At 41.1% G+C, this 15533-nt stretch overlaps 1 protein-coding gene across 2 annotated transcripts in view; it reads right to left on the bottom strand.

The window, feature by feature from the left end:
* EPB41L4B (erythrocyte membrane protein band 4.1 like 4B) overlaps positions 1-15533 on the bottom strand; it is a 177952-nt gene that overhangs the window by 23270 nt on the left and 139149 nt on the right. For both annotated transcript variants that reach the window (XM_030011373.2, XM_030011375.2), the window contains exons 20-22: positions 12614-12718; positions 8114-8252; positions 7629-7706 (exon numbers count right to left, since the gene is read on the bottom strand). In XM_030011373.2, the coding sequence (XP_029867233.1) occupies positions 7629-7706; positions 8114-8252; positions 12614-12718 (322 nt within the window). The remainder of the gene's footprint in view (positions 1-7628; positions 7707-8113; positions 8253-12613; positions 12719-15533) is intronic.

Here is a 15533-nt window from a genome sequence, read left to right as displayed (position 1 = left end):
CAGTCAAGCACATCCTAGACTCCTTCTCGTAAATTGATGAACCTTCAACAGCCACAATAGTCCCATTTGGAGTAATACTCCAGAAACTACGCTGCTTGCAAATGCACTTTATCACTCCCACAGTCCTCAGGAGAACCGTTTGTGAAACCACAGGGCTGGGACAGATGAAACCATCCAGCACCCATCTACAGAAAGACCTACGCGTACAGCTCTGACACCACAACCTCCGTCCTCCAGCTTCATAGGCAAGTCTGTAAGTGGCCATCAAACCACGCACCCTATAGGCACAGCAAACATCCCACAGACTTTAGTTACAGAGCACTAGCGGTTCTCTAAGCTGTTTTCCTGGCTCTATCTCCCTGCAGGCACACGGGTGGTAGAAGACCCACCAGTCTTTTGGTGTAAATGTCTTCTCAAATGAGCTCCCACCACGTGGCAGGCCTGCTATGGAGTCCAGGCAAGGTTTTAAGTTCCAGGACCAGCTCTGCCTGCACCATCTGGCAGAAACCAGATTTATGGATAGGCGTTTGCTTATTTTATAATTTCTACAGGCATGGGGCAGGCACATGGAATGCCAGAGGATGGTTAAGACAGCATCTTAAAATGTACAGAGGTGACTACAAATAATTGTATGTGGCAGAATTTATCACCTCTCTAGGGAAAAGCTTATGCCCTCTTGATCCAAACTACCTTCTGACATTCCACCTTTACCTTTATCTCAAGTTTTATAAAAAGTTAGCCAGTGGGCCATTCATTATTTAAAAACAGTGAATTAGAAGATACAAAGTAGGCACAGTGCAGCATCACACGCCTGCATTTTTTTCCACTTAACACCTTCCCCTCTTTTTGGTACCTTTTCTTGCTCATGTACACATCGCATCCAATTTATCACGGTGTCCACTGGTGCAAAGTCAGCAATGGGTTTCACCTTGTGGATCTTTTTATTTCTTGCAAAATTCACTTTCAATTAGTTAAAGAAATAGGGAAGTGTTAAATCATTTGTCATACATTTACCGAGCGCACCGAGTTGTTCTGCTCAGCATACAGATAATGGGGGAAAAAACATTCATTGAGCCAAGGAACTTAAATCCCTTAAGGCAAAATAAAAAGTAAACCTAGATGTTTCCAGTTCATCTTTTAGCATGGTCTCATTTTGTTTCTTCACTGGCTCTTGTGTGTCCTTCTGTAACAGATGAATGGGAGCAAATCCTCAAAGAGCTGAGCAGCAGTCAGAGTTTTACATTTTTTAGTGAATGTTAAACTAAGATCCAAGAGGCAGTCGCCGAGCCTGACACTCAGTTATCTTGCATATTAGTAATTCAACAGACTGCTGATGAGATTGGCATCCACCGATAAAGCCCTGTGCTTGAACACGCAGAGCTACATATTAGTTGCAAGTCCTATTTATAACGCTTTATGTGTGCAGACTATAAGAAGCAGCTATCGGGGAGTGTGAAAGTCCAATCCAAAATGTACTCACCCATTATTCTGGTTGCCCAAGTGCCACGATCGTTTTTAAATGTGCTAAGTCCCCTCTCTAGTTATTAGCATGCTTCATATAACCTAAATGATGCTCAGGTGATTTGCATTTGCTTGATTGAGACCGTGTGCTCCCAGAAGCCTTGCACCGCATGCAGCGCTGAGCGCTTTCTGCAAACCCCCAGCCAAATGCCTCATACTCAGTTTGACTGGGCATTACAGTGCAGCCCTTCGAATTGTGTTCTTATCTAGCTGATGCCCTTTTCTTGCAGCAGAAAAAATGGTCCTTTGCGATATCAGTAAATTTAGAGTGTTCCTTGAGTCCATACGCAACTAGATTTCCTGTTGCTACGAGGTTTTTGTATTAAAGTTCTTTGCTTTAGCAATTGCTGCTCTTTGCTTTTTCTAAGTTTAATACAGAGTTAAAGGGCGTGAACTTGAAACGGGGAATAAATGTACATTTGGTATGTTGCTTACTGCTTTTGGTTCTAATCTGTACGTATAACAGGCAAACTGCTTCTTTGTGCAAATAATTCTTCTTTTGCTCATAATTGGTCATTGCATGTAAGCTTGAATGTGCAAATACTGTTAATTGAGAAGCTGGCTTGGAAAATAGCATTTTTGAACATTCTCCTTTCAATCCAGGTCATAGTTATTGCTTCCAATTCATCTTGTACTAAGAATTTTTTTTTTTTTTGCTATGAAAATGTAAAAGTAGAAAGCTGCTAATTCTGAAATATATCACACAGCCTTCATAAGTTTTTTTGAGAAGACCTATTTTATCTTCGGTGTGTAGTTCACCATAAATAAAGTACTTACAAATTTGTCTCTGACTGAGATGTTTTAAAGACCTCTGGGGCATGCAGATGTACTTGATCTACACATTCAGCCAGTTAGATGGTAGATACATACCATCTAATGCTCTTATCAAATATTAGTCTGTAATTCCACTATAGCCACTTTTGTTTAGAATTCAATGCCAAAAGGACTGGTTTTGGAGGTATTAGAGTGTGATATGTTTGCCTGTCTTCCACTGAAAAACTGCTTTGCACCGTAAGTGAAAAGTTCTTCGAAATGAAGGCAAGAAATACTGAACTCATTTCCTACTCTGCTATTTGGCTTATTGCAACCTTGCAAAATTGTCATGAAAATTTAGCAACTAAAATCCAACCAACTCTTCTTTACCAATATAACAAACGTTAAAGGGGAGTGGAATTAAAAGATTCTTTACTCATTCTCCTCTATTCACTACCCGTTGCTCACTATAACTATCCACTGAGAGTTTGTCAGGATGTTTCGTCACCTCCATCGAGATACTAATACTTCTCACAACTTCACCCTGAGATGACTGGCTTTTGACCTGGTTACCTTCACTTTGTTTCCAAAATGGTAGATGCTAATGCATCAAATTCTGTGCTCTTTCAGCCTCAGTGAGATTGCTTTCAATGAGTAGGATTGCATACGCTAGTAATGCTATTACTGAAATAGAAATATGTATTTCCAACTAATCCTAAATAAAAATATCTAGTTTTACACTGAAGACCATTTTTTTTTTCATTTTTAAACTATCATACCAATAATTTATACCCCTTAAATGTTGCATCTCAAGTCTTGAAAAGGCAAATAATTTTGTACTTCCCGTTTTCCACCAATAGATGGCAGGTGAAGCTCTAGAAATTTATTCACTTGCTATAGCATGAATTAAGAACACCTATAGTTTGCAAGTATATAGCCAGCTATAAATCGGTGCTCTCTGTTATCTCTTCAGATGTGATCATGATTTAGTCCTAGCTCACCCACCTTGCATTATAAACTTTAGTCCAGGTTTAGGAATAGCTACATTTTGTAAATAAAACTGTTCATTCTTATTTCTTTTTATCCTACTCCATTGGGTCAAACCGAAGTTTGCGCACACCGTCTTTGCACAACCAACTCTCTTGGTCGAGAAGGTATTTGTCAGCGTGGCGCAGCAGCTGTTACCTTCTCAGGGTCTTAGGACTGAGCTTTCTGTGATTAAACAAGAAAGCTCTGCATTCATAGCCATGTCACAAATCATACTGATTGTAAGCTGGAACGGAATAGCTTGAAGCTCAAGCTTTGATTTCCAGTTCCATAAAAGCTAGAAATGTGGGGAGGGGGAGAGAGAGACTGGTGGCAGAAAGAGCCTACTACACTGATAAAATTAATTTTAATAAACCACAATAAGAATGCTCATAATGTGATACTACAGTTCTTCACATATAATGCTGTATTTTTTTTAAAAAATCCAGTTCTTTTCTGAAACACAGAAGCAGGAGGGATTGAATCTTGTTTACATACAAGCCAGGTACAGTGCTCAAAGTCACAATGGAATGGTATAAAAAGAAAGGGATTTTCTTCTGCACATGTTATAATGATTTTAAGGACAGCGAGTAATGCGTTGTAGTCAATTAATTGTAGGATTTACTTGAAAAATGAATACCAGTGGGCACAAACCATGTGGTTTGAGGAGTGCAGAGCACAAAAGGATACCTTGCCTTCTAGGCAATCTGCGTTAGTAAATGCAGATTCTTTTTCCTGCAAAATGATTTCCTGAAATCAGTCTGCCTCACAATTGCCCTGCTGTTACTGGCTGTCTAAGTATTGGTGACTAAGTGACCATCAGCTGGTTCTTGTATATATCACAGTAGCTCCTCCAGGCTGACCGAGTAGACAAATTTGACTGCTCTGATCCCTGCATGGCAGCCTGGATGAATTCTATTAATCCAATCCGTCCACTAATCCTTCCATTTTTATAAGTTAATTTGGTTTTGTGAGCTCCACTTCTAACTGTAACTCTCAGCATGTATTAAAGCTTCCACTGTACAGGCAACAGCAGCAAAACATGGATAAAACCCAAGGCCATCAAGAAGCATCAGTGATTAGACACCAAACAACAAAGATCATGCAGCTGAGTCAGTGACTATTAATCACTCTCCACCAGTAACGTTATAGAAGAGAAGGGAGGATGTCTGAAACTGCTTCAAATTAACAGCTCTCCAGTGAACTGGCGAAGTTTGGCAGCATATATCATAACCAAAATAAAAAAAAAATAATTGATTTTAGGTGTCCAATTTAGGTGCCTTAGTCTCTCTAGTCCAGACGACAAAGAGAAGACAGTTGTTTGAATGCCCCTCTGCAGGAGCCCCCCCTAACTATGTAGGAACCTGAACTTCCAGCCCTATCACCTCAGGCAAATACCCCAAATCAGGGCCGGGACATCGCATGCAAACCCGGCACACCACTGCTAACTTGACAGCAACACGACGCCCAGCTGTACGTGATCCTCACCCTCAAATGACAGCACATGTTAGCACAACAGAATTATTAAATAATCAGACTGGCTCAAAGTTACGCATTTCCCCTTAGCTCGCTTTTGTTTGGAGCCTCTTCCCCTGAAGAGTAAACTTTTCATTCAAACCTCGATTGAGAGCAGCCTGTAGCCAGTGAAACTGCAGAGAAAAGTCTGTAAACAGTAACTGCTCTGTAGAGAACAAGCTGACCTTTGCAGACATTAAACAAAACAAAAAGGGTTGATTGATGCTGTGCAGTACATGCTCTCCGAAATATTAAAACCAAGAAAGTCATGGAAGGTTAGTGTATGAACGTACAGCGTGATAAATTATGTCAGCAGATGGTGGGGTAGGAAAGGGGAAAGCATGACTGGGTAAAATATTTAGGGGAAAAAAGCCTGTATCCACAGCTGGAGAAGGAAAAGTGTGTAATACTGGCTTCTATTAAATGGAAAAAAACCTCCAAACCTATATTATGTAGAGCAGGTCCGTTGCTAAAGTCTCCATGACTCGTTTTTTAAAATTCAGATTAATACAGTAAGATATGGTATAATGTTTTTTAGAATAAGAAATCTATTAGTAAACTCCAAAGGATAGCTACTTACAGTTTAGCCACAAACACGTTATTAATACAGAGAGGGACAATCTAACCTATATAGAAGCATGGAATCGTAGAACTGAGTCCAACCGTTAACCTAGCACTGCCAAGTCCACCACTAAACCATGTCCCTAAGCATCACGTCTACGTGTCTTTTAAACACCTCCAGGGATGGTGACTCAACCGCTTCCCTGGGCAGCCTGTTCCAATGCTTGAGATCCCTTTCAGTGAAGAAATTTTTCCTAATATCCAATCTAAACCTCCCCTGGCGCAGCTTGAGGCCGTTTCGTCTTCTCCTATCAGTTGTTACCTGGGAAGAGACCAACAGCTACCTTGCTGCAACATCCTTTCAGGTAGTTTCGGTTTCGGTCTGCCTGAACTTGTCAACCCAAACTACAAACAGAGGCTGCAGAATGCTGCGCCTCTTTCTCTCTTTACTTTGCTCCCTTTTCATTTTCCCTTCCCGCAGAAACGTACAGGGCGGGCTGGGGGAGCTGTGTGTGTTGTTCAGCTTAAATACAATCTCTTCCTGTCACTTTTTGGAACGGGATAGTTTTCATCACCTGGCACTTCAAGGAGATTCCAGGTAAACCTCCTCATTTTCGTAGACGCTCCCCAGTCTGCAATGGTATTTTCAGGTGCAAAAGCAGGTCCCTCGCACACGGTGGATGCAGGAGCAGCAAGCGCTGTGCTCTCATTGCAGCTGCTAGCGCTGGAACGGTTCTCCCACCAAGGAGACCCAGGGGCTCAAGGAGCTGGAGGGCCCCTTAAATTTCAATTTGCTGCAGTTCAGACATTCAGCATCTGCAGTATAAAAGTCTCGGGGCACAAAGACTGTTCAGCTGACCAGGTTGAAGGGCAAAGAGAAGAAGGTTGTCAGCGGGAACGAGGCGGGTGCTGGCAGCACGCTGATGGAAGGTAAAGAACGTGCTTATTGAACACCCTGAAGTTATACAGGGACCACCGAGCGCCCTCGAGGACTTTGCAAAGAAACAACCTGTCCTTCTAGGGCTGGTGTCCATTCCCAAGCTGCGGCACACCAGTGACAATCTCAGCCGCTCCCCAGCTCCCGCGCAGTCCCCCGCATCCAACCTGTCCTCCCGTCCACAGCAGCAAGCCTCTAGGCACAGCGCACCTCGTGCCCGCCTCAACGCGCCTCTGAAGCCAAAAAGCCACGGCTGAATATTCGCAGCCCTTTCGCAAGCCGCGAGGGGCCTGAGAGGGATAAAAGCCTTCGCTTCCTCGGACTCGCAAGGGAAGCCTGCATCCACCGGTAACGGGACACGAGAAGTTACTTACAGACGGGTACCATACTGTCTCTGAAGCAAAAGGCACATCCCCCCCAGCACCTCTCCGACACCGTAAACTAGGACCTAACCGTGCGGTGAAAGCAACGCCCAGGACAGAAGTACCTTAAGACAAAAAATGTTTATGCCAAAAATGTAGTGCTGTCCCCGTCATGCTTTTTAGATGCTTTAAATATGGTTTCTCGAAGACAGCAAAAATGGCTTTGGACAGCAGAGGAGCTATCTGGCATTAGAGCTATTCGCAATGCAGAATGACTTGGAGATAGTTAAGGATCGTACTGTGATCCTTCAAGTGATCTGCTGGGAATCTGAGGTGAAAGCCTGAGATCACTGAAGTCGAGAGGCATTTTGACTTCAGTGGGATCAGCATCTCTCCTTGGCTTTCAAGCAAAAATACAAATCACATACCTCTAAGAAAAGAAGTTAATAATCAACATGTTGTAGATTATTTTGCCTTAAAGTGAAGCAAAGCACTCAGCTAATGAAACATGAAAGTGCGGGTACACGTCTTTGGATTGGCTATTGGGTAAGGTCTGAACAAAACTTGTGGGGAGAAGAAGGGACTTTTCAGAAAACTCCCAAAAGCAAATCTATGATCACATTAGGAATCTACGTTAAAGGGACAAAGAAGCTCGTGAAACCAGTCCAGCAAGGTGCAAAGACACCCGGGCAGGAGAGAGAAACAAGAGGTCATCCAACAACAACAAAAAAAATCGCATTCAGAAGATCAGCCGTAATATTTGTTGATGTGGACTGATTTTCAGAGATGCTGAGCCGGGTTTGACCGAGATGCTCAGTATCACTGAATATCAAGGAAACTTACTTTAATCCCGTGTACTATCCAACACACTGCATAGTATCCCATTCATTTCAGCTGCAGACAAATTATTGAAAACTTTTACATTTTCCTGGTTGCAAACTGAAACTATTTACCATAGGTGTGGCCTCTGTGAAATCCATCAGGAGGTCACCTGGCTCCAAAGCAAATGTACTTCCAGCATCTGTAGAACTCTAAAGGCAAAGAAGAAACCCAGCATTGAAAAAAGCATTTCATTTCTGTAATTCTGTTGGTTGTTTTGGGTTTGGTTTTTTAATGCCTTGAAGCATAGATTGCCAAGTGGATTTCAAATTTCACACCATGTTTTTAAAGTATGGTTACTCAGCAAGTATGCACTTTTGAAATCAAGGTAAATATTAATTTAATCCCAATCCACTGCCTCCTAATGTTGATGAAAAACTATTACTGATTTTAGCTGGGTCTTGGAGCAGGCTCTAAATATTTCCTTACACAACAGGTTAAGCATACTACTACAACTCTGCATTAAAAACTACTCCTAAACGTAGAGTTACTCCATCTAAGGAAAACGTGTTATCTGCAACTCTCCCAGCTGACATAAGCTCCTCTCTTTGCGTATTACCTTGCCACCAGGTGAAACCTGTGTTTGTCCTTCCGACGTCTGTGGTGTGCACGTTTTCTGTGACCCGGGAGATGCTGAAGACACAGGTGTTGATGCCGCTGCTGCTGCTGCCAGTGCTGGAGGAAGGTCATCTTCATCACTGCAGTTGATAAAAGCAGACAGATCTTCTCACCAGAAAAAGTCACCGGCCTTTGACCGTATTTGTGCTGGAGGAGGCACTGGTAACCTGTATGTCAGCTGTAGTGCTTTGGAGTGAAGTTCTGTTTACTCTTCCATCTGTAATGCAGCTAACTTTTCAAGTAAATTAGATTTTTTTAAGCTTTAAAGATTACTCAAAAGTGGATTGGCTAGGTAAGTCTCATCTGCAAATGGAAATCTTATGGGTATGATGTGCAAGTAGTGTTTCTGTGGAGTATGTATATATGAATAAATGAACTTATTTGATATTACTCTACTTTAACGTTTATTCTTTTCTGTGGAGGTTGACAGTATTGATAAGAACAGATCTGGTTAGATCCATCCGTGGGACTGACTGCTTTACTGGCTTTAGACCGCAGGAGATTTGACACCCATTGTGCAGCTAGTCTGTGCTATTGTTTTCAAACTGTTTTTAAAGGACTTTGACTCCAAAAAGGAGCTCTTTAGAAACATTCTTGAGAGGGTATCTTTTTCCTGTCCCATTTATTCCATCTACAGAGAAAACATTTTATTTAAAACCAGGTTGCATGCTTCCCTTGGGCTCTAGGACGTCAAGCTGAGCTCTTTCCCTCTCACCTACTGTCATCGCTAAATGAAAGCCAGTAGAGAATATTATACCTTCATTTACTTTTGTAGAGCCCCATTGACTACAAATCATTGGGATCAGTCAGCCCTGAGTCAGGATGTTTCCAACTGCTAATTCAATTGCATGGAGGTAAACAGAGTCACAATTTGGCCTACAGAACCTTTATTACTGGGGATGATGTCTGAAAAGGAGAGACTACAGCTTGACAGTTTAAAGCACGGGGAAAAATCATGAGAGAAATTATTTCTGCTCATAAAATGGCACCAATTTTAACTACCAATTAGGTAGTCACAGTGCACAGAAGCCTGCCATGTCAGTTTGACAGACACTTCCAGAACAGAACTGTACTTGGTTTAGTGCTACTTGAAGGCAGCATGCCTGGGCGACACAGTACTTCAAAACTACATGACATATGGGGTACACAGCCTTATGGTGGGTTGTTTGGGTGATAACAATGTTTTTTTATTATGATATAAAGCTATGGTGATTACTGTTATCTTTTCCATCCTTCATTTTTTTTATTTCTTCTGGGCTAGGAGAGAATTCAGCACCAGAGCATGTACAATACCCTGGTTTTATGGTGGAAAGAAAATGCAAAATCTTTTGGACCTGTTCAATAGATGTTTTATTAATGCAGCAAGCCAGAGTTGGGCTGTTGACCTAGTTAATATCTCTTTCAGAAACACGCAGCTGACATTTTCTCAGACCTTGCTCCCCACTCTCAGAAGGAATACACTGGCACCCTCCACATCCTTGCTGGGTAAAGCTGCTCTGTTGCATACAGGGAAGCAGAAAATTGTCAAGAACTTGCCAGTTCAGAAAGGCTCCTTAGTGTCTGTGAACCAAAGCTAAGGGTTAGGGTCCAGTCTTATCAGTCATCAAGCTAGTAGCACGCTAGCTAGAAGACTGAGAATCCGCCTTCTTCACTGGATTCCTTTCACAATACTCCTTCACTATTTCTTTGCATTTCCCATATTTGCATTCCAGACACAAGATAATTTAAAGTGGATAGAATTTGGGTCTACAAAAAAAAATTTACAAAATCACAGCCCGTATTTTTAACTAGGGAGTCTTTGACCCTACACACGGCCATAGCATAGGTGACACCTGTGGTTAGAAGTGTTTATGCGCCGTTCCTCATGCCTAACACTGGACAACTGAAAATCCACACGGGGGCAAGACATACTCAAAAGTGGTTCCTCAAAAACTCACCGATCAAAACCTGAGAATCCACTCCTGAATACATAAATATATTTTTTTTTTAAAACATACTGTTTAAACGTTGCTTCTCTCTACGTGTGTAATAACACCATTGCCTTTTCCACCGCGTGACCCTGCCTCTAGTCTCCTTTCCATTCCACTTGCCTCCCACCGCACTGTTTGTCACTTCAGCTCTTGCCTTCCCAAGTTCTGCTCTTCCCAGACGCTACTGAATTCTCTGTGGTACCGTTACTCCCAATGGCCCCTGCCATCCTTGCCCTTCTCTCTAGGACAACCTCTTATCATTTTCATTTACCCTCTCCTCCTCTCCTCAGTGCTGTTCTCGGGCCACGGGTTCTGCAGGTGCTCAGCAGCGCTGGGGGACTGGTTGACTGTTCACGTACAGAAAAGGGAGGTGCTTGGTCTCCGTCCCAAAGATTTTCTCTTTGCCCTTTGAGAACAAGTTGGCTAAACACTTTCTCAGACAAGAATGATCTAGTAATAGATGATTTTGCTATTACTTCAGGGATGCCCCCTTGAGATACCTATTTTCATTATTCTATGTCCTGTTACCTATACCTCTCCTTTGGTCGTCACCTTCTATTTATTGGTAAATACACCCTCTCCAGCCCTAACCTACCCTAGAGCAATTTTTTTCACCCAGACTCTTAAAAACTCATTTCTCACCAGCCTTGCTGTCTTCAATACCAACTTATCCTACTACCTTACTTCCCACGGGAAATTTTCTGCTTCTGCATACATAACATCACCAAGGTATCCTTTACAGCAAAATTGTCTACACAGCATAACCTTATTCTCTTTGTTTGCCATGTAGCAGTGTTTGAGGACCAAGTTTAACAACCTGTTTAGGTTACAACTTAAATCGAAAACTTTTCCAAGTGTGTGTACAAAGCCTGTAACTAGACCTGCAATAGGACGTGAATTTCTTGCCTGTCCTTACACATTGGTGTGCTCAAAGAATAGAATCAGCCACCGCATCCCGTTCGCTACCTGCCATACGAAGCGCATCAAGTAATCGGTCCTCTCAGTGACACAACCTTTTCCTTTGCTGACTGCTACCTACAAGTCCCTGCATTATATAAAAATCAGAAAAATCAGATGCATCTTGAAATATGTAGGAGATTTCCTTCCCCTGGCTTGTAGAAAAAGAGGTATTAGAAGTGGTGTCTCGTTCCAGAAAAGCCCACTGCTGTCTGAGCTGTGCTGGGCAGAGTGAGTGAGGAGACTTCATTCAGGCCTTGGGAAACTGCTCCTACCAAATGCTGCCAAGTTCCCTGTCACACATTGCCTTCAGGATTAGCAAGCGGTAAGGGAAGCTGGGTTGTCCTCCCAGCTTGAGTTGTCAATTCCCATCTCCTATCTCATTTTCAATCCATACTGGTTGATGTATCGTAGCAAAAGAGAGCGTGTTATGTGGCCTGCCGACCACGCTGTGGCTGTGCGTTCCATACGTCAGCCTTGGTCTCTTGGACAAATACCAGTTTGGCTAATTGCTCATTTTCCTCCTAGTTACAATTTGATTGATTCTTCTGTTTCTTCTCCTAAATATTTTTTCAGTTTTGATGATGTAGATTGTTACTTTTTTTTCCATAACAAAAGCCAGTGTTCTTAACAGCGAGACAGAAAATAACTACCTATTAATATTTATTAAAACGCTTTTGGAGAGAAGGAAAACTTTTGCTAATGTTGCTATATATTTAGTGACACTAGAATGTTAAATTGCTGGAGGCACTAACAGTTGCCATTCCGCGTAAAAAGCATACCTATTTTTTTCTTCATTATGGCATTGGTGTTCTTGTACTAATAAGTTTATGCTGACGTTGTCCATTTTTCCCCCTAGTTTCTGGTGGCCTTGTCTGTCCTTTCATATAAAGGACAAACCAACAAACTGATTTCCACATCTCTTCAGCACCTCACATCTCTAGAGACTCTCAGATCGGATGAATTATGCGTAAGTGGGATGCCAGAGCCCTATAGGCACAGATCACTCTTGCCGGGACTGAGACTTAACTTTGCTGGCTGTAGCTGTAGCAGGCTCAGCAATTTCTGCATGTGACAAAATCAGAGAGAGAGGGTGCAATTCCTGAGAGGGAATGGCTGACAGCACAGCTTGACCACCCTACAGCTAAGGACTGTTTTCTTCATTTTGCAAATGGGGTTGTAATTAAGCAGATAGAGAGCAGCTTGCTCCAGCTCACACCAGGTCTTTGACATTTCATGTGGAAAAGAGGTTTTTAATTCCTAACCTATAAGCTCAGAAAAAGGCAGAGGGGCTTGCAATCTGAGGGTTAGCAACTGCATAGGGACGGCAAATTCATTTCGTATTAAAAGCTTGAAGATTCTCGGCGATGAAAGGAACGGTATCAGTATAAGATCATTATCATGTAATTGCACTCATGCCTTTCAGAAGGCACAGCTAGAGCAATAATTAGCATCCCCCTGCATTTTCAGCTGCGGTAGGCAAAACCATAAGGATAATGCTATACGTTACTCACAAACTGTACTGCCTCGTTAACTTCCTCACACGAGAAACTTTAATCTCTTGCTTTTCTGTAGGGCCAGTTGACGGCGTAGTTTCAGGTCGCACTGGAGCTGGACTTCTAAAAATAACAAGAAAAATATATGTGGCACAGTCTACTCCAGGCATATCAACAAAGTTCTAACTCATCAACACGTATTTATCTTGCAAAGTGGCAAGTGCCCATTGAAGTTCATCCTTTTGTTCCATTTATAGTTCACAGACCAGTGTGCATGAACAGAAAAGGATGTGAGAACTCACCCTCCTGTGCATTGCTTACCATTTATAAAAGCAGCAACTGATTACAAATACAGAGCCTATGTAAGAGACCGTGTGGAAATGTCACTGTTTCCAAAATACAGTATTTTAATAACAGCTCAGCAATTCAGTCATGTCAGAAATATTTTTTACAAAAAATACCTTTAAAAAAACCTATTTGATAAATTGTGAAACCTGTTCTGCTTAAAATAGTTTTTACCTGAAATTAAACATTATCCTTCAGCGTTTGAAAGAGCAGCACAAGGGAAATAACTAATGGATTTGATCCAAGGAAAGGATACTTGTTAGAGAAAAGGCAAAACTCAGATGTGTTTCAGATGCTCATGAATGTGAAATACATCTGCAGAGCTCCAGCAGAGGATAGAAATGGGAATAAGGAGACCCAGATAAAAGGATCTTCTCTTTAACCATTTATCAGTAGAGCTAACTAAGGCTTGAATACAAATAGCATAAATACTAAATACAAGATCTTCATGATGTTGGGAGGAAACCATTGCAACCATGAGCCTGAGTGGCATGAAAACACATGAATCATCACAAATACTACTTTTATTTGAAGCAACACATTATGATTAAATACACCATATGTGTATTGCAAACTCTGTAAACATAATAAATATTCCAAACATTAAAAGAGTAATTTGAAAGTCTTGATTAATCAGTTTGTGAAATGGTATTCTGCCATCTAATCTGAAATCAGATACTAAGTTAGTACTTACGCAGCCCTGCTGATTGCTGGTGGGACTGCTTCATGCACTGAGCTACATTCCACAACTGACAGAAGTGGCACAATATTGTCTCTAATATTATAAATTTAGATTGAATTTTTCGAGTTTACTTGCATCGTATTAGCCTTCTAAAGCCATAATAAGAGAAGCATATTGAATCGTCACAATTGTGGTTCCCTCTGATGCCCCTGCGGGTTTTAAGCTTCATTAATTCTCTTTGATAACTTCTGAACCTGCTGTCCAGCTACAACAGAGCCCACTGGGATGGTACAGCCTTCAGATTATATCTTCAGTTTTCCTATGTGTTTTTTAGTCTTTGGGGAGGTCACAGAGCATAAGATGGAGCAATGGGAAGCATAAGAGTACAAAGGACATACATAAATCATAAACGCGACTCTACTAGTTCCACTTCTCATGGAACAACTTTTGTCAATTTTTTCCCTGCTTTTTGATCCCATTAATTTCAAGAATTCAGTACAGATAGCAGCAAGACTCATATTTGCCCCTTCCCAAATTCCAGTTTCAGGGTCAGTCATTTATATCTCAGATACGCAATGAGATTAATGCAGAACAATCCAGCCAGATTTTCAGACCTTTTGCTGAGTTTGTTAGGCTGGCAAATAAGGGGAAGATAAGAGAAGAAAAAAGCCCAAACCACCTTGTTTTAATCTTGAAGTCACTATGTCTGACCTGGAAATCTGTGAATCAACATCATGGTGGAAGCCCCCAATGTCATTTTCATCAAGTCGGGCTTCAGAGTGGACGACTGCTCTAGCTATTCCTTTCTTAGACAACTTTTGCTCAACCAAAGGTAGCTTTCAACAGCTAAGACAAATTACGAGTTCAATTTACCCAAACTAATTTTCAGTTCAAGTTCTGACATAAGCAGGATAAATATGTTAAGACCCATTTAACAGCTGGATCTGATGGTCGGATCCTCAAGGGGTATGAATGTGTGCAATGCCACTATTTTCAGCTCTGAAATACATTAGCTGAAATTCTTGCTCTGAAAGAGTAGTCCTCACAATTCTCCAATACCTTTATAAGAGGGTGCTTACAAGTTTTAAATATTTTCATCAACCCAGTGAAAGCAGGAACAAAAATAGTGGTATAAACTACAGGTGAGTTGAAAAATTCCTCAAAATGATAACAAACAAGTTCCTCAAAATGATAACAAACGATGCACTCATACTGTCAAGGTCAAGGGGCTCAGGCAACAGCAGTGTGGAACAGCAAAGCTGGTAACAAATCTATTTCCAGTTCATGGCTACTTCACATTTCTCAAGACAACATTACAATCTGTAATGAAAGTAAGTCAGATATTTTCACACAAAGGAAAATTTGAAATTACAATTTCAGTTCCTTTAAAAAGTTTCATTTTACAAAGTCTATATGTCTCCTTTTGATTCTCAGGGTTTGCAATTTTTAAAAAAAGGGGAGGATGTGGGACTTTCGACGGAGCTATTTCAGTTGCCAAAATCAAATTTTTGTTTGAAAAGATATTGTGCAATTTTGTAACTAAAGCAGTTTATAATGATTTCAAAGCAAGTTATGAAACTGATTTGTATATATGAAATGTTTTAAAGTTCTAAGTCTGAATTAATCTCAAAAAAAGTTTCACATGAAAAATTTCACTCAACTGTGATTAAAAGTGTTTGAGAACCAAACAGGACCTATTCTCTAATCCAACAAATAGATGAAAAACTTACTGTTTTCCTTTGAATGTTGCAAATTTTCAAATGAACAATAAAAAATAAAAAGCCAAGACACAGTAACACTAGACACGCCTGTTCTTATTTCAGTGATTGTGACTGCTCAGATAAACTTTACTTGTATTTTGTATCATGCCAGTAAAGTATCCCACTCGCTTATTTTGCAAAAGCAATACAA

Source organism: Aquila chrysaetos, chromosome 4, assembly GCF_900496995.4.
Source record: "Aquila chrysaetos chrysaetos chromosome 4, bAquChr1.4, whole genome shotgun sequence".
Taxonomy (NCBI): domain Eukaryota; kingdom Metazoa; phylum Chordata; class Aves; order Accipitriformes; family Accipitridae; genus Aquila; species Aquila chrysaetos.
Note: the sequence above shows the minus strand (reverse complement) of the source record. Positions and strands in the feature narration are given on the sequence as shown.